General features: G+C 55.0%; 10 protein-coding genes across 10 annotated transcripts; 6 read left to right on the top strand and 4 right to left on the bottom strand.

Annotated features, from left to right (window-relative positions):
* Nucleotides 1–737: 737 nt before the first annotated feature.
* Nucleotides 738–3,707, bottom strand: JCM15063_004484 (uncharacterized protein; the record flags this gene model as incomplete). The annotated part of the gene is made up of 9 exons (XM_076679954.1): nucleotides 738–781; nucleotides 858–896; nucleotides 975–1,138; nucleotides 1,225–1,254; nucleotides 1,314–1,899; nucleotides 1,995–2,152; nucleotides 2,221–2,263; nucleotides 2,332–3,043; nucleotides 3,117–3,707. The coding sequence occupies 9 exons, from the start codon at nucleotides 3,705–3,707 to the stop codon at nucleotides 738–740; spliced, it is 2,367 nt and encodes a 788-aa protein (XP_076532931.1).
* Nucleotides 3,708–4,184: 477 nt separating this feature from the next.
* On the top strand, nucleotides 4,185–5,171 carry OPI10 (Opi10p; the record flags this gene model as incomplete). Its single annotated transcript, XM_076679953.1, has 6 exons — nucleotides 4,185–4,206; nucleotides 4,271–4,280; nucleotides 4,348–4,448; nucleotides 4,506–4,551; nucleotides 4,621–4,647; nucleotides 4,709–5,171. The coding sequence occupies 6 exons, from the start codon at nucleotides 4,185–4,187 to the stop codon at nucleotides 5,169–5,171; spliced, it is 669 nt and encodes a 222-aa protein (XP_076532930.1).
* A 110-nt stretch (nucleotides 5,172–5,281) lies between these two features.
* BOL3 (Bol3p) lies at nucleotides 5,282–5,792 on the bottom strand (the record flags this gene model as incomplete). Its single annotated transcript, XM_076679952.1, has 3 exons — nucleotides 5,282–5,302; nucleotides 5,373–5,500; nucleotides 5,573–5,792. 3 exons carry the CDS (start codon nucleotides 5,790–5,792, stop codon nucleotides 5,282–5,284), a joined length of 369 nt encoding a protein of 122 aa, XP_076532929.1.
* Nucleotides 5,793–5,905: 113 nt separating this feature from the next.
* On the top strand, nucleotides 5,906–7,770 carry COX15 (Cox15p; the record flags this gene model as incomplete). Its single annotated transcript, XM_076679951.1, has 5 exons — nucleotides 5,906–6,136; nucleotides 6,231–6,556; nucleotides 6,626–7,122; nucleotides 7,190–7,377; nucleotides 7,459–7,770. 5 exons carry the CDS (start codon nucleotides 5,906–5,908, stop codon nucleotides 7,768–7,770), a joined length of 1,554 nt encoding a protein of 517 aa, XP_076532928.1.
* A 250-nt stretch (nucleotides 7,771–8,020) lies between these two features.
* Nucleotides 8,021–10,666, top strand: JCM15063_004480 (uncharacterized protein; the record flags this gene model as incomplete). Its single annotated transcript, XM_076679950.1, has 4 exons — nucleotides 8,021–8,387; nucleotides 8,467–10,004; nucleotides 10,200–10,561; nucleotides 10,618–10,666. 4 exons carry the CDS (start codon nucleotides 8,021–8,023, stop codon nucleotides 10,664–10,666), a joined length of 2,316 nt encoding a protein of 771 aa, XP_076532927.1.
* Nucleotides 10,667–10,858: 192 nt separating this feature from the next.
* Nucleotides 10,859–11,478, bottom strand: JCM15063_004479 (uncharacterized protein; the record flags this gene model as incomplete). The annotated part of the gene is made up of 3 exons (XM_076679949.1): nucleotides 10,859–11,074; nucleotides 11,144–11,244; nucleotides 11,337–11,478. 3 exons carry the CDS (start codon nucleotides 11,476–11,478, stop codon nucleotides 10,859–10,861), a joined length of 459 nt encoding a protein of 152 aa, XP_076532926.1.
* Nucleotides 11,479–11,916: 438 nt separating this feature from the next.
* Nucleotides 11,917–14,277, bottom strand: JCM15063_004478 (ABC1 kinase family protein; the record flags this gene model as incomplete). Its single annotated transcript, XM_076679948.1, has 8 exons — nucleotides 11,917–11,944; nucleotides 12,012–12,040; nucleotides 12,111–12,431; nucleotides 12,508–12,897; nucleotides 12,971–13,091; nucleotides 13,149–13,385; nucleotides 13,458–13,753; nucleotides 13,864–14,277. 8 exons carry the CDS (start codon nucleotides 14,275–14,277, stop codon nucleotides 11,917–11,919), a joined length of 1,836 nt encoding a protein of 611 aa, XP_076532925.1.
* A 743-nt stretch (nucleotides 14,278–15,020) lies between these two features.
* JCM15063_004477 (uncharacterized protein) lies at nucleotides 15,021–17,258 on the top strand (the record flags this gene model as incomplete). The annotated part of the gene is made up of 2 exons (XM_076679947.1): nucleotides 15,021–16,383; nucleotides 16,453–17,258. The coding sequence occupies 2 exons, from the start codon at nucleotides 15,021–15,023 to the stop codon at nucleotides 17,256–17,258; spliced, it is 2,169 nt and encodes a 722-aa protein (XP_076532924.1).
* Nucleotides 17,259–17,570: 312 nt separating this feature from the next.
* JCM15063_004476 (alpha/beta hydrolase) lies at nucleotides 17,571–19,292 on the top strand (the record flags this gene model as incomplete). The annotated part of the gene is made up of 8 exons (XM_076679946.1): nucleotides 17,571–18,064; nucleotides 18,146–18,220; nucleotides 18,280–18,425; nucleotides 18,495–18,601; nucleotides 18,674–18,741; nucleotides 18,810–18,882; nucleotides 18,995–19,052; nucleotides 19,129–19,292. 8 exons carry the CDS (start codon nucleotides 17,571–17,573, stop codon nucleotides 19,290–19,292), a joined length of 1,185 nt encoding a protein of 394 aa, XP_076532923.1.
* Nucleotides 19,293–20,146: 854 nt separating this feature from the next.
* Nucleotides 20,147–21,737, top strand: TIF35 (translation initiation factor eIF3 core subunit g; the record flags this gene model as incomplete). The annotated part of the gene is made up of 7 exons (XM_076679945.1): nucleotides 20,147–20,157; nucleotides 20,230–20,261; nucleotides 20,620–20,785; nucleotides 20,861–20,957; nucleotides 21,022–21,166; nucleotides 21,236–21,470; nucleotides 21,557–21,737. The coding sequence occupies 7 exons, from the start codon at nucleotides 20,147–20,149 to the stop codon at nucleotides 21,735–21,737; spliced, it is 867 nt and encodes a 288-aa protein (XP_076532922.1).
* Nucleotides 21,738–21,989: the final 252 nt, after the last annotated feature.

Below are 21,989 nucleotides of genomic sequence, written 5' to 3'. Positions count from 1 at the left end.
ACATTCTCCCGAGACTATGGGTCAACTCTGGGGATGTTTCTGCGCTTGCCATTGCCTCCGAATTCAGCCAGATTTCCGAATTGACGATATAGTTGTCTCTTTGATCGCCAGTCAAAAGAGGCTTGTACAGGTCCGGGCGGTACTCTTTCTAGATCTGATCCTGGTCGCGTCCACGTGTTCCAGCGCCAGTGGCGTTATTGCATCTCGACCACTTTTTCTGAGCTTCCCTCTTGCCGAAAACTGTATACAACTCCTGTCCTGCCACGAGGTGGTCGTTCTCCTACTGAGACTGACGTAAGGTAACTTCAACGCCATCATTCTCCCCAGGAGAAGCTCATAGTCGCTAACGGCAAGATCCCATTTCTGAGCGCAAGCAGTCTCGAATGGACACCAAGTCTCTCGATACTCGCACCTCGCTGCTCTCCCTTATCCTTGAGGACTGTCTGTACTAGCGATTGTCATCTGGTGTTCGACCAAACTATGCTTAGAGGACGGCCGAACCAGGGGAGATGGCAACGCTGTTCTTTGCGAGGGCAACGACAATTGCTGATGGAGAGAACGAAACCAGAAATACACCAAACAATCCAAGAAGGGGGGTATATGAATGAGCTTGAAAGGGTGGGTGACAGAACAGACACAAAACGCATGCAAAAGAAAGTATGGCCTGAAAACTCTATTGCCGCCTTTTCGAAGAATGCTACACTGTGGAGAATTTGTCGATGCAATCGTCCAGGGAATCAGACTCCAGGTCCTTCGTAATCCATCGATTCTCGATCCTCGGCTAGTCACAGAACGTCGCGATCTCGTTAGCTTCTCCATGACAGCAGCTTCGTGCCAGCAAGAGACATGAAACACACCTGTCACGCGCGCCCATTCGAGAGACAGTCGGAAAAAGTCTGCCACGAGTCGAAGCGAGACGATCAGAATGGGGTATGCAACGCGCCTAGTTGACGAGAAACGAGAAAAAAACATACACGCTTCCATATCCTCGTAGCGCCAGAACCGTTCCGTGTAATCCTTGCCATTGTCGGCAATCTGTTTCGCGAGGTGCTCGTGATCGTTCTGACCGTCCAAGTCTCCCGAGAAGAATGCCATCACGTCGAACAAGTCGGTGTAGTCGATCTTGATCGGGATGTAACTGTCGAGAGGAGAATCAAGGTTTATCGTTCAGCAGACAGTTCGGGTTCTGTTCGAGAGAGTTAGTCGAAGGTGGATCCCACTCACTGTACCCAAGGTTGGATCCAAGACGCATACCTGTAGAGGTGTTGTCAGCTTCCCATTCGTGCTCAAAACTAGATCTCGAGACGACTGACCATTCCGGAAAGATGGTACTTTTGAGCACGACCGAGTTGGTCGAGAGCAACCGGTGGAACCTTCCCGACCACGCGTTGCCGTCGAGATCCAACATGTACTTGTACTCGTTTGCCTCGTTCCACCCGAACGTCCGTTGAAAGTCAAACAAGTCTCTCACGGCTTGACAACTTCCGTCTTCCTCGGAACATTGTCCTGCCTTGCCCGTGAACGCAAAGTCGACGTAACGCTGCATCAACTCTTGAGTCGGAACTCGTTTCTCAATGAGACTGTCGACCCCGATGGGAGTTTCCAACCCTTGAGTCGAGAATCGAACGTTCTTGTGTCCCGTCTTGTCCTTGCCCATGAACCACAACCGAACTCGCTGTGAACTTCTCCACCATGTGCCTCGATCGAACCACACTCCGGTCGTCGAACCTCTCCATACCGCCTTGTTGTATGGTTTGTCCTCCCATTTCGGATCCCATGGTTCTCGGTCCCAGTACTGCTCGAGTGGGGTCAAGAGGATGTCCGAATGGAGCGAGGTCTTGGCAAACGAGAACAAGGGTCGCAGGATCTGAGGTCTCATGCCGGGCCAACTCGTGAACCCTGTCGAGAGGACGAGACAAGTTCAAGAATCAGCGAGAAGATTTCTCGCTACGATGGGAGGATAAACCTTGAAGGGAACGAGACGAGAGACATACCGTGGAGGTACTGCCATTCGGGATTCTCGCACAGGTTCATCGTCTGGACGTGATCTGCGACAAAGGAAGGACCTTTCGGCAAGTTGTCGATCTCGAGTCCATCGTACGCTCTTCGCAGTCTCGAGTTGGCGGGGCATGCGAGCGGGAATCCCCACAGCCTGTTGACGGGTCGATATCTTCAGCCAAGTGATGACGCTAGGTGGTAATGAGCGGTAGAAAGACTCACGCGGCGTCCTCATCCACCATCTCGTACTCGTCTTCTTGCAAGACTGAGACCCCTCGTCGATGGTCAGATCGTCTCAACAGAGAAAAGAGAAAGAAGCTAGCTGTAACTGACATTTGCCTGCCTTGGCGGCCGCAAGGTGTCTCCGTCTCGCCTTGTCATCCAACATGATACTCGGTCCATCGTGCGCTGCCATCGTGATGTTGACCCCTTGCCACTTTGCCCCACCACTCTTCGTGTTTGTGCGTTCTCCCTCGACCCACTTGGCCCACCGCTTCATGAGTTTCTTCTGATCTCTGGCCCGACCATCTTCGGCGTGGTTCCCAATGATCTCGACATTGTCTTCCTCGTCTTCTTCAGAGTCCCCTTGCGTAGGTTTGATCAACATGGTGAACGTGCTCTGATCGAGTTGCAGCTTGTTGGCACGTTCTCGGATCACGTGCGGAGGGAGGGACCAGAACGGCAACACGTCGGTGTACGTTTGTTCAAACTCGTCGATCAAGACGACCTTGTTGTCCTGCGCAAACTTGAACCACTTGTCGAACCCTTTGGGAGGGTTGCGACCGTCGAATCGACGTTTGTACTCGGCGACGGCCTCGGCGAGCGTCTGAGACTGTCGTGCGAGTTTATTTTCCCACTGCCGAGTCGCGTTGAGGATGAGCTCGTGGATCGGATGTCGTAACGAGTGCACTTTCGACACGGATGTCATCTCAGCTGGTGTAAACGGTGATGAAGGAGATGCCGGATGTAGCGCCGATGGCGACAAGAACAGGTGTCCTGAAGAGTGTATCGTGTAATTTGGGGTCGAGGCAGTCGAGCTGAACGACTGACCATACCGGGAACAAAGCGAAACAGTTGAGCAATCGTTACAAACCTCGAAAGGAAAAAGACAGGCATACTTTGAGGGCGCTCATGCGACTTGCAGCCGCAGCCGTTGCTTTCTGTCCAAGCGTCATGCTCAGGATAGCGCCGAGCACAAACACCGGTACAAGCACGAGCGGGTGGACTCGGGTTCTCGTCGTCGCGAGAGTCGTGATCCAGGTGAGCGGGTTTGCGCCTGAGGCTGCTCCGCTCGCGCCTCCGCTACTCCGGAGCGAGTTGGACCGGATCCTGCGGGCATGGAGGCTCGATTCGGGCAAGTCAAAGTCTTGCGGGTGACCGTTTGCGCTCAGGAGCGGCAGGTGGACCGACGACGACGCGCTGTTCGACTCGTGCGGGAGTGGACTGTAATCGTGCGTCGGTTGGAGGAACCGCTGCGAGGTCGGAGGTGGGTATGGGTTACCGCTCGTGCTCGCGCTCGACGGGTTCTCGCCGACAAAGTAACCCGGGTCTTTTGAATCTGCGTGCATCGCTGCGCGGGCCGGCGAGAACTGCGAGCGTGTCGGTGACGGGGTGTACGGCGCAGACGAGGTGGGAGAGTTCGAGTCGGGCGCGGTGTCGATTGAGAACGAGGGCGTGTTCGGCGGGTGGTACGCGTTGCGGTGCTGCATCGGGACCGACAATGGGTACGACAGCTCTGCTTCTGTGACGACGGTTACCGGCGCATCCGACGCGCTTGCAGCACGGTCGAGAGGCAAGGACGAGCGTGATCGAGACGGGATGATGCTTGAAGCGGAATTCCGCACAGCTCGAATGCAAGGTTAATGCCTCGCGCGACCGATCGCGGCGGAACGTGATGCGACTGATTGACCGAGAAAGCGTCGAGGCGGAGGACGGAGGAGGACTGTAGTCTGCCGTGGCTCCGGTCGCGTCTGTCGAACTTTCGCGTGTGAGATTATTGATCGAGACGCTTGGCAGCCGCGTAGTTTCCGAGCGGCATCCGAGACGAAATTCGAGTATTGTCATTGTATTTGCTACAGATACGGCATGGCACGAATAATGCGGTCAAAGTACGAGAGGCGAGAAAGTGATGAAATGACGAAACCGACAGGAGGTATACTTGATCTCTCTCACTCTCCACCATCCCAATGTTTGCGTTTGTCGTGCCAGGTGAGCTTCAGCCAAAAGCCTATCTTCTGCAACGTCGCTCTCACTGATTCTCGGTTGGATACAGGTCGATTGGTGTCGGTACCTCTCGTTCTCCCTTTGTTCTCGCGCAGGCTGACCCTCTTCGAGACCGGCCTCGAGCAGACAGCAGACTGTACAAGACCCTGCAGCACCTGAACGGTTTCTTGCTCAGGTCGACAATGCGCAAGAGCTCAACCACATTACCGTATTCCTGACCGGCCAGGGTACGTACCGCACCACTATCGCGTTTCGCCCACTGACCCTTCTCTCGAACTCAACAGCTCCATTTCCAGAAGGATATGGTGCCACTGTGCATCTCGAAATTCCGTAAAGACCCCACTCTCTCGCTCTCCCGTTCCCGAGTCTGTCGGAACTGATATGATCCTTTGCACACAGGGGAAAAGGGTTTCAGCTGATAGGCGGGCAAGTCGAACCTGCGCCCTCAATCCAGCGAGACGTTCTCTAATCCGAAATTTTACCACAGCCTGTCGAACGAGAAACCCTCGGCCATCTTCCGGTTGCGCGGCACGTTCCTCCCTGCCTCGGCTTCCACCACGTTCACTGCAACGAATTCAACGACGACTTCGACGACGACCGCGACCCTTGGGATCTTGTGTGAACCTCTCGCTGCGGTCGCTGCTCACCTCGCTGCACTTCCTTCCGCTTCCAACTCGAACTCGACCTCGTCTACCGCACTCGTACCGACTTCAAACGGAGGACCAGGAGCGAACGCGAACCCAGTTCAACTCGCTCAACTCGTTGGCAAGAACTTGTTCAACGCCGTCGCAGGATTTGTCAAACCTCTCCCCGAAGCTCAACAGTCTGCACTCAGCGGTGCAGGCGCGGGGGGAGGTTGGATCGAGTTCGGAGAGATTGAACGGTGGTACCGCAATTTCGAGAGAAAGTTGAAGATGGCGGGCAACATTGGCTTCTTGTTGCAAGAGTAGGGGGATAGCGATCGCCTCAAAGATGAATGTAGGAGAATATGCATTGCGAGTTGGGAGAGCGTAGTAAACAACAGGAAAACGTGAGGGAGAGAACCAGGACGAGCTTTGTACTAGGGTGCGCTTGTTTTGAGCTGTCAATTCCAGAGTCCAGTGTCAGAGTTCCTGGTCGCACACACAAGCGTATACAAGGGGTTTGCTCACTTGAAGTCCGTGCATGGCTTTGATCTCGTCCTTCAACAGCTGGTTCACGATGCGGTGTTGCTTGATCGTGTTCAACCCTTTGAAGCTCTCGTGCTCGATCTGAATCGCGTAAAAGCTACCACATCCGCCTACGATACGATTCGTGCGAGTTCAGTTCACAGACAACTCGCGAAGATTACAGTAGAGGATCAGAAACATACCAGAAACGTCCTGCACTTGAACCTTGGCACCCTCGAGGGATTCTTCAAGTTTCGTCTTGAGCAACTGTTCGCCGTCGGACAATGAAGCCGATCGGAGGACCGACGAAGAAGACAGCGATCGAATGTTCGGGGTTGATCTCGGCACGGCAATTGCAGTCCGAGACACGAATGCGTCTCGTCGAGGAGTAGCTCGGAGCGTCGGTAGCACTGCTCGCAACATTATTGACAGCGATAGAATCAAGACGGTGGCGGTGAAGAGAACCGATCGACGAATGAAACAACTTTCGAATCCGCATCTCTCGTCGTCTCGACATTCTTCGACTCAAAAAAGTCATGTCGTTCACGCGAGCAGGGATCCGGCCACTGCTCGGTTCGGTATTGGCCCCCTCTCGAACCGCGCTCTCTTCCGCACCACCGCATTCTTTCCAACTCGTGACTTTGAACCGATGCCTTCACGCATCGGCACGTTCCTGCAACCGTGCTTCGTCCCAGACGCGGTCACTGCTCGATCAGGCGAATGTGCGCGCGACCCTGCGAGCGCACATGCTCGGACGGAAAGCGAATGTGAGTGTACCGCCTCTTTCGCCCATCTAGTCTATCTCTCTCTCTCGAGCATGTGTCAATGCATTGGGGCTGACATTCTCACGACGAGTGACAGTCTCCAGCAGTGCAACAACCCGCTCACCGCATCCGAAGCCTGACGACTGCCACCCTTGATACACCACATGCGACAGACGCTCGAGCTGCAACTGGGGCTCCTCCGACGGCCGAACCTCGCATGACGACCCCGCTCGTCTCCAAGTATCTGTTTGTCGTCGCTGGAATGGTCTTTTGCATCGTGATCGTCGGAGGCATGACCCGGTTGACCGAATCGGGCTTGTCCATCACCGAATGGAACGTCGTCAAAGGCACCCTCTTGCCCCTCTCGCACGACGAATGGATGTCCGAATTCGAAAAGTACAAGGCCACTCCTGAATGGAAAATGTGCGTTGCTTTCCGAGCAAGGTGTCCGCTTCCCGATCAACCTAACTGACGCATCTCGCGCCCCATCAGCAACAACCAACACATCACCATGACGGACTTTAAGAAGATCTACATGTGGGAATGGTCGCACCGTATGCTCGGACGTTTGATCGGCTTGACGTTCCTCCTCCCGTTGCCGTACTTTATCTACCGCCGACAACTCGCTCGTACGGCACTCGCACCTTTGCTCGGAATTGCAACGCTCATCGGTGGTCAAGGCGCGCTGGGTTGGTACATGGTCAAATCGGGCCTCGATTCGAAATCGGTCGAAGAACTCGGAGGAGTGCCCCGCGTGAGTCAGTACCGCCTCGCGAGTCACTTGGGCATGGCGTTCTGCGTCTTTGCGCTGTGCCTGCGCATGGGACTCGGAGTCAAGCGTGATTGGCAACTCGTCCGACTTGGCAAAGGCTTGAGTGGGATCCAGACTCCGGCGGAAAGTTTGCGGGTGTTGAACGGACCGGTCGCAAACCGGTTCAGGATTGGGGTCACTGCCCTCAGTGGCTTGGTCTTTCTGACTGCGTTCTCAGGTAAGGACAATGCGGATGTTTTCGTGCTCTATTGGCATCCACAATTAATCGCTCGTCTACCCGCTAGGTGCTTTTGTCGCTGGCCTTGACGCCGGACTCATTTACAACGAGTGGCCCACCATGGGCGACGGTCTCTCCCCAGGCATGGGCGAGTTGTACAAGGATTACTATGCCCGCAAAGCCGACAAGAGCGACAAGTGGTGGCGCAACATGTTTGAGAACCCGACGACCGCTCAATTCGATCACCGCATGCTCGTCAGTTCCGTTCCCGATGAATGAGATCTACCAGTATCCCCCTCCATCCCCAAGACTGATCACCTCGAGTTTTGGAAACAGGCTTACACGACGTTCACCTCGGTCGTGACTCTGTTCGCGCTGTCGCGTCGACCTTCCCTTCGCGCACACCTGCCTCCGCTTACTCAGAGATTGATCAAGGCTTCGCTGCACATGTCGGTGCTGCAAGTCGTATTGGGCATCTCGACCTTGTTGTACCTCGTTCCGACTCACCTCGCTGCAACTCACCAAGCCGGCTCGTTGGTCCTGTTGACCCTCATGCTGGGAGTTGGAGCGAGTTTGCGGAGACCGGGCAAGGTCGCTCAAGAAGTCATGAGGATCCGGGCGATCCAGCAGAAAGCCGCGAGGCTGTAAAACTTTTTGACATATCCGAACCGTTTGTAGCAATATTTTTTACGGAGTTTGTACTCCCTTCGCAATCTGCATCCAAGTACGGATCGTTCTCACCCCTCAACCAAAGATTCTCGAAAGATGCGAGACACGTCGAGCAGAACAAGGTGAGATTTCTCGTGTCGCTTGTTTCTCTCCCCCACCTCCTCCCCTCCCTCTCTATCTCGCTAGGTTCCGCCGCGTCTCTTTTCTTGCGATGGCTTCTGGCCGTAGTATGTCTCCGATTGAGGAACAGGCCGGCTCGGATCGGTTCTCGTCCTACGCTTCTCCGCCTCATCTGCCTCCGCCTTCCAAACCCAAGTCGAACCGCTCGATCTGGGCTACACCTGAGCCCAACAACCCTCCAGCATCTCCTGTTGCTGCGAACGAGGCTCTCGTCCCTGCGACCTCGGGTTGGGAATCGTTCACGAGTTCCGCAAACACCGTCATCGATTCCAACCCCGAATCAACCGATACTCCCGCGATCAAGACGCCCACGCGACGAGTACCGACTGTCATCGACAGGTCATCCCTTCCCTCAATTTCCGACCCGAAAACTCTCAAGTTGGGCAAGTCCTATCATTTTCCGGAGCACGAACCTCGTTTGTTTGTTTTTTGTCGCGTTTCCGAACTGATCCCTCCGTGATTCTCTCTCTCTCTCTCCCGATTCTGGTACGACAGCTGCAGCGAAACGTCCTTACTCGATTCATGCTCCTCTTGGATACAATCCGAATCGCCAGGTGTCATCTTCCAAGCCAGTCGCGTCCACCAAGATCAAGACTCCACCTCCCCCTGCGACAAGCATTACTTCACAAACCAACGATTCTCCTTGGTCGGTACCGACTCAGCCGCAAAAGACAGTGGATGAATGGTCGAGCTCGACGACAAACACTTCATCCTCTACAAGCGATCGTAATGGCCACAGTCCTGCGCGTGAACGAGACGAGGACGGAACCGGAGCTCAGGAGAACCAGGATGCTACCTCTTTCGGCTGGGGAATTGGGGAAGCAGTTTCTACTTCTCCAGTCTCGACTCTCTCGATTCCGGCTCGGAGTTCGCATTCTTCTTCCCAAGACCACGACTCTTCTCCATCCCTCGCCTCGAACGACCATTGGGGACTTGTCGATTCGAGCCAGGGCCGCAAGGTGAAGGGAAAAAAGGAGCAACCCAATAGCGAATCTGCCAGTCGAGGTACCGAGTTTGCCTATCCCGAATACAGTCATTGGAACGTTCCGGGACACTCGCAATCGTCTGACTCTTCTGATTCACCCGCCGACTCGAAACGTCGAACTTCGGTTTCGACGATCGAGACCAGCAAGGGTCAGGATCAAGAGCTGGCCGTTTCGAGTCAGACGATGAACAAGTATTTGACCCGATCCGAGTTTGAGCACCGTGACGATGGTCGAAAGCAGCATGTTGATGAGGGAACAGCCAACGACGAGAAAGCAAATGGTCACGAGCGCCACCAAAGCAAGGATCTGTCGAAGCCGATTGTACTCGGCTGGGGACTCGGAACCGAAGCTTGTCAAGAAGAAGTGATGGAGGAAAAGGTCGACACGGATGAATACCGTCCACAAGGAGTTTCAGGCTCGAACGTCCAAGTTGAGAACGAGGCGAAACCGAAGGAGGATGAGCGCGGATGGGGCCTCGCATTCGAAGCGATTCATCAGCAACAAGAGCAACTCTTCGAGTCGCACGAATCCGAAGAAGTCCTCGAACGCTTCGAGTATAACAAACCCGATCCAGAACACCAGCGCCAAGAATCAAAGCCAAACGACGAGGAAGCTCACCCGAACGCAGATCCTGCACCTCTCGCTTCGCAGCGACGCGTCGTCATCTCTCCGATCTTTCGAGCCCAGATCGAAAGGCAACTGCACAGAATCAAGAACGACGACGAACTGCGAAAACTCAAAAGCGACAAGCAAAAATTCGAGGTTGAGAACGACGTACTCAAGAAGAAGAACCAGCAGTTGCAAGATCAACTCGCCGAATTGACTCGAGAGCTCGAAGGCACACGTCATCCCCCTGGCATCGTCGACCGCTTCGAGACGGTCAACTATGGAACTCAGACGGGTGGCATCGTCGACACGAGAGAGTTCGAAACTCAGACCGACCTTCCAGCTCCGATCATCGCAGTCACTGATATCGACGAACATGCGATCGAGCACGGACCGAGGCGTTCGGAACCGAGGAGATCGGCGAGCTTGGGTGATGCGCCGGTACGATTCCGCACCAGGAGCGAGTTGCTTGTTATCAGCTAATCTCCTGCGATCGAGCCCTGGAGCCGCACATACGCTCCGGTCCAAGGCATTATTGAAGAGATCAAAGAGAAGCAGCAACAAGCTCCAGTCAGGAATTCCTGTGTCATTTTTACGAAAGCACATCAGTTGCTGACTTTATCTTCTCGTTTGAAGGTCCAGCCCTGGAGGAGGGGAGATAGGCCTCATCGCGATTCTTCGATGCGTCAACAGCGAGAACGCCTTGCGATTATTGAGCACGAAAGTTCACTCGAGGACGGCTCGGAGGCCACCAACGAATCTTTCGAGACGACCGACGAAACGTTTGAGCGCAACGACGACCCGACCCTGGACGAAGGAGAGATCCAAGCGTGCACCGAAGCGCAGGCTGATGCTGGTGTAGAGGCGGACACGACCATGGTCGAGGAAGGTCCCGACGCCGAGCAGGATGAACCCAAGACTACTCAAGTCGATGCGACGGTTTCAATTCACAAGGAAGACCCTGCTGATCAGCCGGCTCCGGCCTGGCAGCACACTGGGTGAGCTGAAGAATTTCGCGATGACACGCAGTGCTGAAGATCATTTTTGTTCACAGACCGCTCGTCGACGAGAATAACGTCAGTCTGCTTCAATGGGGCTTTTAAACACACCGCGGAAAAAATGCTTGAGTACAAGACGACGGTTTGACAGAGATTGTGTAAAGAACAGAGTATTGCACTTCAACTGGCTTGGTACCGACGCCAGTCGAGTTTCAGAGAGAAAACGAGGAAAAAACTATGCACATGCGAGAGGGAGTGACAACGAAAAGGAACGAAATGCGACGGCGGGGTTCGAGCTTAATTCATCTTCTGGTTCTCGAGCACTTGTTTGCCCATTCCTCCACCTTTCAACGATTCCGAGATTGCAGCAGACGTCTCGGCGGGACCTCCAAAGACTTTCGATCCGGAAGCGACGTTGCGGTGTTCGTCACTCATGTTCGTAAGCACGTCGTGCGAGGTGTGCGGTTCAAACAATCCCTCTCGTGCAAGGCGAGTACGCTCAGCGAGATGCTCCTGAGTGTACCGGAACCCGGTCAGTAGCTGGTTCTGTGACAAAGGGAGAGGCGAGGACAAAAGTCGTACCTGGTGCGCAACAGCTTTGCGTTTCAAACCATCCTCCATACCGTCTCCACAATCTCCCTGAGACCTAATCTGTCGAAGGGTGTTCTCACCATGAAGCCGGTCTGAATACAGAGTTTATGGTCAAACGAGCGGACACTGCCATCAGCACACTTCGAAAACGAAATCAGGCTCGGAAATCAGAGAAGAGACTCACCCCATACGCCCGAGGCAGGTTCGTGGTCGACGAGGGCGGCTCCATGAGCGGCATCGTGCTCGTGGTGGCCGAGATTCTGATCCATGTTCGGGTACGCGATCGATTGAGCAAAGCCGGCAAGTTTATCGGTGAAGGACGACATATTATGTGTGTGTGGGTAGTTGGTTGTGTTTATTTGGGATGATACTGATGATTTATCAGGGTCAATAGTGGAGAGAGAAGAGGAGCAGAAGTACAGAGGTTGTCCCCTCGTTTTTGAGCGCCACTTCGGGATCACGACGATCCGATGCGCAAAATCGCGCGTCACTTCATAGGCGGGTCACTCGTTCTATTAACCAATCATGACGCGGCGCCTGCACTAGCGAAATTGTCTTGCACTGCGGGCTCACAGCATGTCATGCCTGTCTGTCCCTCCGACTCGGACGAGAGCCTGACCAAACGCGCAGGAACTTGCGCTCGTCTGGGCTTACCGCGACGGGCTGCTGTTGGATGCAATGGCTCTGGATTTTGCAAGGGTCTAAACGAAATATGGAAGCTAGGGGATACAACAGACACAAACTACTGTATGTTCATCTTTTCATCAGCCGGAGAAGGCTGCATCATCGAGTCTGCGATGAATAGATGACAAATTAGCTCAATGAGCTTGTTGCCAAGAGAGTGAAACAGTGAACGTACTCGACACCAAACTCGTTACGGGCCATGTCCTGCCCGACGAGAAAAGGAGGCATGAGCGAGGGGGCAATTTGCATAGAGATACGCGGAGGGTGAGCTCACCGTGACTTGTCGTTGCAAAAGATCCTCGAGTCCCTCTCCTTTACCGCCCAGTACTTTCTCGATGAACCAACTCCGCAGCCGTGTGAACTGGAACCCGGCATCGACCGCAAAGAGCACGACTCGGAAGATCACGAGCCGTAGGGTTTCAACCGCGTACGACTTGAGTCCAATCTTGGACAAGGTGCGGGAATCGGCGGGCGTAAATGCAGCGAGACCGTCAGCTGCGTAGTGAGCGTGAATGTTGATCCGATTCGAAGGTGAACCCATCGCCTGGTTGTTTGCTTGCAACATTCTCAACCCCCGCGTGACAAAGATGAGTTCCTGTCGAGCGGCAGAGGAGAGGCGCGACTCGTCAGCAACCTATGGATCCTTGCTTCCAGTTGAGGTCATCACTCACTCTCGGAATCAGCTCCTCGCTCTCGAGCATTGTCTTGAGCCTCGCTTTCAACCCGACTTGCTGCTCGTACCGCGTCTGCTCGCCAAACTTTTTCTCTGCCTCAGTTGGCGCCTCTGCTCCCTTCTGCTTCTTGAGCTTGTGTGGTCGCAACAACGTCAACGAGGCAAAAATGTCGGCATTCTCCTTCTTGATGCCCCACGCGACGGCGATCTTTTCAATTTCGGAAATCTGTCCCGTGAACAGCGATCGCCATAGCTGGCAGTACTGGTGACGGAATTGGGTGGGCATGTCGACGTAAAGACCGTGATCGATGAGGACGATCTCTGGGTGCTTCGGTCGTTTTGCGTTCGGCCGGACGAGAATGTTTCCGGGATGAGGATCGGCTTGGACCTGCCGAGCGCACGAGAACAGACGGAGATCATGAGTGATCTGCAGCGTATCGTTCAACGTCCAGAACACTCACCCAACCCCACTTGAACACCATGGCCGAGTACAGTTCCGTCACGGCGTCCATCGTTTCCTTCACCGACAAGCCATATTCGGCGAGGCGCTTCTTGTCTGTCAATCGGCATGCCGATATGAAACTGCAAAGACAAAATGAGCCCAGGTATACCAAGAGAGCACAGGCCGATTCTGCTCACTCGGCAGTCATCACGGACGGCCCTGTCCAGTCCCAGTACACTGTCGGTACCATCGCAGTCTTCTTCAAAGTCGGCTCATTCTTGAGGTATTCGGCAGTTCGTTCGGCGTTGTGGGCCTCGGTTACGAGATTCGCTTCTTTGCGCATCTGCTCGGTCACATACTTCGAGATGAACGATACGGGCAGATCGAAGATCTTTTCGTAGCTCCACAATAGGGCCCGGTAGCAGAACAAGTCCCTGGTACGGTGGAGGTCCGAGCAACGTGAGTGAGCGAGAACACGTGATTGTTGTAAAGGTTCAGAGGCTCACCATTCCATTTGTTTCGGTACTGCCGGTTTCCTGACTTTGACCGCGACCCAGCCTTCGTCGTCCTTCCAGGGAGCCTGTCCGTTCGCAACCTTGAGCCTCGCCTTGTGTACTTGTGCGATCGAAGCGGAAGCGACGGGGGTCCGTTGGAACGAGTCGAATGCGTCGTCCGGGTGACAGCCAAACTCGGCTCGGAACACCTTGACCACTTCTTCCCATTCGACTCCAGGAGCCGCATCGAAGACGTTCGCGAACGCTTCGCGGTAAGGCTTGGGCAGAATCGCAGCTTGGATTGCGAGCTAATCAAACACCGGTGTAGAATGCGTCAGCGCAACCTTGTTCTCTTCTCGAGGAAGTCGAGGCGATCGCATTCGCGCCTCGACGACACTGTAGTAGATTTCAGACTCACAGACTGGGCGAGCTTGATGTACATGCCTTGGTTCGTCTCGCACAACGCCTGAAGTCTCTTCGCGGTGCGTTCGTGCAGCGCGTCGATCCCTTCTGGGTTATCAGGCGAGAAGTTGAGCTTGAAGTCGATCGCGAGCGTCAATCCGAATACGAGTGTGCGAAGCGATCTCCGGAGCGCTTCGGCGCCTTCGTACCGATCGTACAGGAACACGCCCGTTCCGATCGCACCTGCCGCTGCGAGTCCCTTCCACCGTCTGCCTGCCTTCTTCGGAGCTGCCGTTGCCGTGCCGCTCGAGAGTCGAAGTTGGACGATCGATGGTCGAGGGAATCCGCGAGCGTGTCCAGCTCGAGTACCTGACAGGCAGGACGACCTGACGCCTGACCCAGTGAGGCCGACAAGCGACCGTGAAAACATGCAGTCGAGGGTAGCCGGTCGATCAGGAAGTGCAAGAGTGCAGTTCGAATATCTGCAGCGATCTTCCCGAGTCGCGCTGCAGCGGTTTCGTCATCCCTTGCAACCTCGTGCCGAAGATCTCAGATTTTCTTGCTCGCGGTGTCTGTTCTCTCCTGATACATACTCAATCTGACGCATACTGATCCGACACGACGCCTACTCGACCTCGCGAAAATTCAAGCCAATTCACGAGATTGACAAAGTGCGCTCGCAGTCGCTCGCGAGAGACGCTCTCTGTTCGATCTGATCAGCAGCAATTGCAACCCTCAGGTCGGTCGCTTTAGCATGTCTCAAAAAAAGCACTGGGAATCCAGATACGGAATACAAATGGACCAATCGAGCACCTTGCGCGGCCAATGCGCGAAGAAGCTCGCCAGATCGCAAGAACTACCTATAGTCTCTCGTTCGGGTACAAAAGCGATGCGTAGGCGTGATACGAGATGGTCAAGATCAGCATGCCCAGGATGTATGTCCAGCGGCCTCGCTCGCAACGCGTACGGTGAATGCTGGTCGCTACAAGCAATGGTCGTGCCCGAGAGGCAACCGTGGACTGAGCCTAGTCCAGTAGTGAATAGCGAATGCCTGCATCCGCTACAGAGAGACGAGTCGGCGGATATCGCGGACCGAGAGTCCCGACGAGATCAAGCGAAAGCCGCACGCAACCCGCTTTTTTCCCTGCCAACCCAATCCGGCCTCACGTGTCGATGGCAGTCCGACGGCTCGCGCGGCAAGGACTGCTGCTGTCCGAAGCAGTACCGGTAGCCTCAACGTCCGGCGCCCGCTCGGTCAGCGCACCCTGCCCGGCGTGTCGACACAGCACTTCATCTGCACTCCCGCTGCACTCGGCCCACGTCGCGCGTACCCACCACTCTGAAGACGCGCACGCCTCGCCCAATTCGGAACGACAACCCAATCGGAGCTGGGCTGCCCTCTCGCGCGCATCGCACGCGCTCTTTGCCCCAACGTCCGAATCCAACACCTCGCCTGCCGCTCCTCCCTCGGCACAGCTCGTCGGACCCGCTGCCGAGCTCGTCGACCTCCTCAAGCTCGCGAAACCTGACCCCGAACGAGTCTGGCGCTTGTTCTCCCAGGTTGACCTCGAAGGATTGACCCACACGCTTCCTCTCATCTCGCTCCACGCCCTCCTCCCGGCAATCCACACGAAGCCGTTCCAGTCTCCGCGCAAATCGGCGAGCCACCCTCTCTCGATCCAGGCCTCGACGAATCTTGCACGGGCGTATGCGGTCAAGGTCGATCTGATCAGGTCGCGCCTGCGGCAAATGGGCGCGACGACAGGACCTGGAGATTGGAACGCGCTGCTGTGGCAGTACCACGCGCTGAGGTATGCTCCCGGCATCGTCAAGGTCTGGGACGAGATGATTCAAGCGGGACACCTCCCTTCCGCCGCGATGTGCGCTCGCGTGTTCGAAACCCTCACGGGTTGGATCGAAATGCATGGGCGCGCATCCGGAAGGGCCGTTGAAGGAGCTGCCGCCGCGCCACTCCTCAAGACGGCCGTCAGCATGCTCGAGGACATTGGCGGTGACCCGAAGCGTGTCGATGCCATTCTCGAGCACCTTTTTGTCATTGTTGCCAAAGCGCGCGACCGCAAAGTGCTCGCGACCGTCGTCAAACAGTTGTACGCGTTCAACATCGAGCTCCCAGGAGCATACGTCGACGTCAAGGACGCACAGAAAGCAAAGACACGAACAATCGGAGAGCGAGAGCTGTGCTGGATTCTCAACGGACTCGCCGAATTGAACGACCTCTCGACCATGATTGCGGTGTTCGAGGTTTTCGACCGACCTTCATTCAGCACTTCAACGCCTGACTTCTTCACCCAGTCGTTCTCGACGGCTGCTCCCCCTTCGACCGCGACCGAGACGACGCATCCGATTGGTACCCGCGCGTTCACCACCATCGTTCAGACCGCGAGTCGCCTCGACTCGGGACCCATCGTGCGCCACTACTTCGATCTCCTCTTCACGCGTTGGGCTACCGACGCCTCTGCACGAATTGCCGAGATCGAGGCGGCCGTCGCAACAGTCGCTCCGGCTGGTTCTCAAGGTTCGCGCGAATCCGTTCCCTCAGAGATCTCGCAAGTCCCGGTCTGACCATTCTTCACATGCAACACAGCTGTAGATACCGCCAGCGAGCTCTTCCCTGATGCTTCCGACGATCTCTCGATCGAAGAGCCTGGCGCCGGAGCGCCGACCCGATTCACCGTCTCACTGCCCTTTTCGCACCTCGCGAGTGCCCCGTCGACTCCGGCTCGTCCCTATGTCGTCCCTTCCACTCTGATCGGCAACATTGCTCACCACGCGCTCCATCACCACGATCTCGCCACGGCACGGTGGATCCGGTTGCGCACGAAACGCTTGCTGCAACTGATGGAGGGTCAAGCGAAACGGATTCATTCGGTACTCGACCGCCTCGAACCATCCTCGCCTTCGTCCTTGCCTGGCGCAACTTCGCAGTCGGACTCGTCGACGGGATCTAGCGCCGTTCACCCTCCGAGATCACTCACGCTCTTGCAACGGGAACTCGCCATGTTGACGTTCCATCGGCACCAGGTTCGCCTGATGCTCAAGTCGGTCAAGGCGTCTTCGAACATTGTCAGGTCGATGACGGAATTGCACCGACTGCAACACTCGCTCGGACAGCGCGTGCGACGACTCGCGGATCCCAAGTTGAGCAAGCGAGACATTGTGCGCGTGCGACCAGGAGTGAGGCGCAAGGAGCAACAGGTCCTCTTGACGAGGATCGTCGTGTTGAAGCACAGGTTGCACAAATTGTACGAGGTGGACGGGTTGCGACCGGGCAACTGGGAGTACGATCGGTGGGCGACCGAGATCAAGGAGTTGAGACGACGTGCAGATGGACAAGGTATCACGGAAGAAGGAGAACCAGTAGCGGGACAGGCTGTACCCGAGGCGCAATGAGCATGGGTGTGTATAAAACAGAGCGTGTAGCAATTGCATTTCCTGGTCTTGCAGAGTCTCTCCCACGTGCACATCTCCCGGTCCGGGTGTTGATTCAACGTTCGAGCGAGATGGTCTCGAGAGCCCCGATTCGAAAGCATCAGCGGTTGGTAGCGATCCGGCGGAAATGAAATTCCATGAGTGATCGCAGCACTGCAGCAGTCATCGCATGCGCGACCAATTTCATGCAAAACGTTCCTTCTCTTCCAAGCTGCCGACCCCGTCTGTCTACACTCGCGCGATTGCGAGCGCTCTCTACATCTAGCGAGCACTATGGTGCCTCTCGTCGCGACCACTCGAAAGGGGCTAATCTCAAACGCGAGCTCCGCGACTTCGACACCTCGGATTTCCCTCGACGAAGAGGAGAGCGCTGGCCTGCTCTCGAGTTTCCACAAAAGATCCGGTTCGGGAGAAGACTATCCACCTCCGCCTTCACCTCCGACGCTGTCCCTACCCTTTAAGAACAAGACTGCGTCGCGTTCATCGTTCACGGGTCGCTCCTTCCTCGCGCTGTGCGCGTGCGTGTTTCTCGTCGTACTCTCGGTCGCCTCGTACCATCAGACCAAGCTGCGCTCGCAAGCATCCTTGCTCGATGGCGAGCGGATACGACACTCAATGCACGATGAACCTGTATCCCGACTGAATAGAACTCGATTCCTATTCACCGACGCAATCATGGGCGAAAATTATACCGTGACGGCAATCGTCTTGCATGGACTTGGACAACCGAGCGACGAACCTCCTTTCGTCCGAAAACTCGCGAACAGGTTCCCTTATGTCCGATGGCAAGTTTTTCTAATCTCTCTCATTTCCTCTTGCTACAGCCATTGACCTGATCGTTTCTACAGGGTGACTCCGACTGCTGACGAGTTGAATGTGACCGTGAGGGACAATGAACCCACTTCTGCCTGGTTCAACATTGAGTGCGTCTCATCTCTCTATCTTCAACGTCGAGTATGCTCACGAACTCTCTCTCGTTCAGAACCTTTGATGATTTATCGCAAGGCGAGAACCTTGACGAGTTTGTCTACTCGCAACGTCAGATCAATCAGCTTGTGGATGAAGAACGGGACGCGATGATCGCTCTCGGCAAAGAACCGAGAGTCGCCATCATGGGGTTCTCGCAAGGTGGGTGAACGGAACGTGATCCGCGACACACCGATTCGTACAGCGTTAACAATCGAATCTGGTCTTCAGGAGCGGTCATGACTCTCCTCGCAGTGCTGACTGCAAACGAGACGAGTCGATTTGAAGGAGGAATCGCCCTGTCAGGTTACGTGCCTCTGCTCGACCACATCAAAAGCGTGAGCTTGCTGTATTTGAACCGCACACTCATAGAACAGGTGTGGACTGATCACACGTTCGTTCGAACCCAGATGGCTTCACCTGCTTCACGAGAGATCCCTCTGTTCTGGGGCCACGGGCAGGACGATCCCTACTTGACGTTCGTCTTCGGTCTTCCCGCGCCTTCAACTCGATCCTCTTTGCTCACTGATTTCGTTCTGGCTTCAGGATCGAGCAAGCTGAATTCGGTTCCAAGCTGTTGCGATCGGACCCCGTCGGCCTTCGCAAATTCGAATTCAAGGCGAGCTTTGGCCCGTTTTTTTTTTCCTATCTGACCTCTCCGAGGGAGGCTCTGAAAAGACGCACGTTGTTGCAAAGAAGAACCCGATCACTAATTCCTGCTTGGTTTACAGAGATACCCTCGCCTGCATCACTTCTGGAACGAGGACGAATTGGACGACGTCGTTACCTGTTCGTTTCAATCTTTCTTTTTGCCTACATTGTTGTTGAGCTCGAGACTGACGAAATCTCGTCCGTATCTTTGCAGGGTTCGAAAGGACGATCCCACAACATGAATCACTTCGATCGACGCTCAGAACTAGCACGACCTCACCCGTGTCACCGAAACCTGTCGTCGAGGTCTCTGATCAAATCGAGATTGATCGTGTCGAGGCATGGAGATTGGTGGATCCGATCCGACGCCACGCGTGAAGTTTGGTTTGGTTCGATTTCCGTGCTTTTCCCGTCTCGCATCTTTATCGCATTTCAGGTTTTTTTTCGTTTGTATAGATGATGCTCTCTCTATCTCTCTTTTCGTTATTCGTTGGAAACCGCACCTACTTTGCATCTTTTCATCCTAGATTTTTTCAATCTTTACTCTACCCCCTTGTTTTTGCTTGATACACTCTCTCCATTCATAGATGTTGTTTTCCCTCCCACCCTCGGATCACTCGCAAATATTGCGGTTTTGTCAGTCAAAGTTGGACCTGCTCACTTGGGGGCAAAGTCCTGTACAAGCGCTTTCATCGAAGAGGGTAGAGAGGTGAACGGATGCTTTCCGAAGATGATTCGATGCACAAGATGCTTTGCCAAATGATTACGTTCCATCAATAGCTAGAAGTCAAGGAAATCAGTTGAGAGGCTCGAAGGACTTTTGGTTTGTCAAGCTGGGGGATTATTTCGATCGATCCGATCTGATGCTGAAGAGAACCGGAAACGAGGCAGATGAGAGACCGAGAGCGTGAGTTTCTTGTGATGGTGACGACCAGCTTGTTTTTCGGATCACATCGCTTTCAGAGTCCTGTTGGTGTAAGAAAGAGCAAAGCATGATCCTGGCGAAGCCTAGCCGAGCAAAGACATAGGCAAAGTATAGTCGCAAGCGAGACTGCAAGGAATGTCTGCGAACGGCGAGGTTCAATCGTGGGTGAATCAAAGAGCGAATTCGAGACCATCTAATCGCTTGCACGAGTCGAGCGAGGTGTTTGTATTGCGACGATGAAGGACTAACGAAGAAGAAAGGTTATGGATGAAGCGAACGGTTCCCCCTTCTGCCACGATCATCAATCATGCCTGCGCTGTGAGTGTACCCATTCATCCACAATGATGGGATTCTCTCTTGCTGACTTGGTTCCTGTGCGGTTCGCGTCAGTCAATCCTGGGCCGACGACGTTGAAAACCAAGGCAAGTTTCGATCTTCCCTCACGCGACGCTCTGAGCAGCTTGCGACCGCTACGAAAGTTTTACAAGGAGACGATCAAGAGATCACGATCGCGCAAAGTGTGACTGCGTGAGGTGGAGCGGAAGTGCGACGACCTAGTGATCAAGGTCGATTCTCCTGAGGATCACCTCGCCATAGCCGGCCGGCGTGACGAGGTACAGCAGCACAGGACAGCTCGTCCGATATATACACGGTCTCGCTCCGGCTGTTGTCTCCGATCCAACTCGGTGCCCGATTCGCCGTCGCGACTCTCCCCAAGCATATACTCTCAAAAAGGAGCGCTAGCTGACCGCGTTCGATATGGTTGCCATCATACAACAGACTTTCCTCCCCGTCAAGAGTCGACCGACAAGGATGGCGTCACGACCATTGTCGAATACCGCTTGAATGACGAGGGCAAGAAGGTCAAGGTGACCCGCAAGATCAAGCGCACCCTCGTCAAGACTTCGGTGAATCACGTCGTTGCCGAGCGCATGGGATGGGCCAAGTACGTTGCTTCCTCGACCTCCAATTGTGCAATTCTGGACCCGCAACTCACCTCTTTGCGCTTCTGGCTGTGCAGGTTCGGACAAGAGAAGGGTGCCGCGCCCGGTCCTCACGCCGCGACGACCACGGTCGGTGAGAACGTTCGCCTCCGCATCCAAGCTGGAGGAATCAAGGTGAGTCGTATGCACATCTTTCGATTCAGTTCCAGAATTGACCCCATCGCAATGTGTGTGACAGCGAGACGAGCCCGAGGAGGACCCCATGGAGAGCATGCGTTCGCAGCTCAAGGACAAGAAGGTTGCCTGTCGATACTGTGGAGGCGATCACTTCACCGCAAGGTGTCCGTACAAGGACACGCTCGGCGCCGCCCTCGGAGAAGGTGGTCAGTCTTGACCCTCGTTCTCTTCTCGCTCGAGCGTGCCTGACGTTCGAAAACCCTCCAATCTCGCAGACGAAGCTGGAGCCAATTCCGACTTGCCGCCTTCCGACGACCCGTCTGCCAACCGCGCCGCTGGGGGCAAGTACGTGCCGCCTTCGATGCGTGCCGGTGCTCGAGGTGTCGGCGAGACGATGGGCGGTCGTGGATCGCGGGACGACTACCCGACGTTGCGAGTCACGAACTTGTCCGAGGACGCACGGGACGAAGACCTGTGGGAGTTGTTTGGCAGGTTCGGCAAGATCAACCGGTACGCAGTTTTCGCTCTCTATCCCACAGAATGACACGAGACACTGATTGCGCGCGTGTTTGCGCAAATTGTTCCTGGCGTAACAGTATCTACGTGGGCAAGGACCAGGAGACGGGCCTGTGCAAGGGTTTCGGATTCGTGTCGTTCGAGAGCCGAACGGATGCCGAGTTGGCGATGAAGAAGGTGCACGGACTGCCGTACGACCACTTGATTCTGCAGGTCCAGTGGAGCGTGCCCAAGGGCGAGCAGCCGGAGAAGCGAGCATAAACTGTCAAGTGCCCGTTGGATTTCACAAGGTGCAACTCACGCTTGCGGTAGATGTGGTCAAGCGTGTAATCATTTTGTGTTTACCTGGCTTGTTGCATTAGCGAGATTGAAGAGTGAGATCTCAATCTATAGTGTTGGCTGATGAATTCAAATTGCAATAAAGCATCGAGTGCGTCGTGAGGCCCTCCACTCTGCACTGTCGCGCCTCTGTCGCAGGACGGTACTGGCGTTCTCTGAGCTTTGCTCGGTGCA

This window comes from Sporobolomyces koalae (genome assembly GCF_050403365.1).
Source record: "Sporobolomyces koalae JCM15063 DNA, S_koalae_JCM15063T_v1_ctg29, whole genome shotgun sequence".
Taxonomy (NCBI): Eukaryota; Fungi; Basidiomycota; class Microbotryomycetes; order Sporidiobolales; family Sporidiobolaceae; genus Sporobolomyces; species Sporobolomyces koalae.
This window is presented reverse-complemented; position numbering and strand designations above follow the sequence as displayed.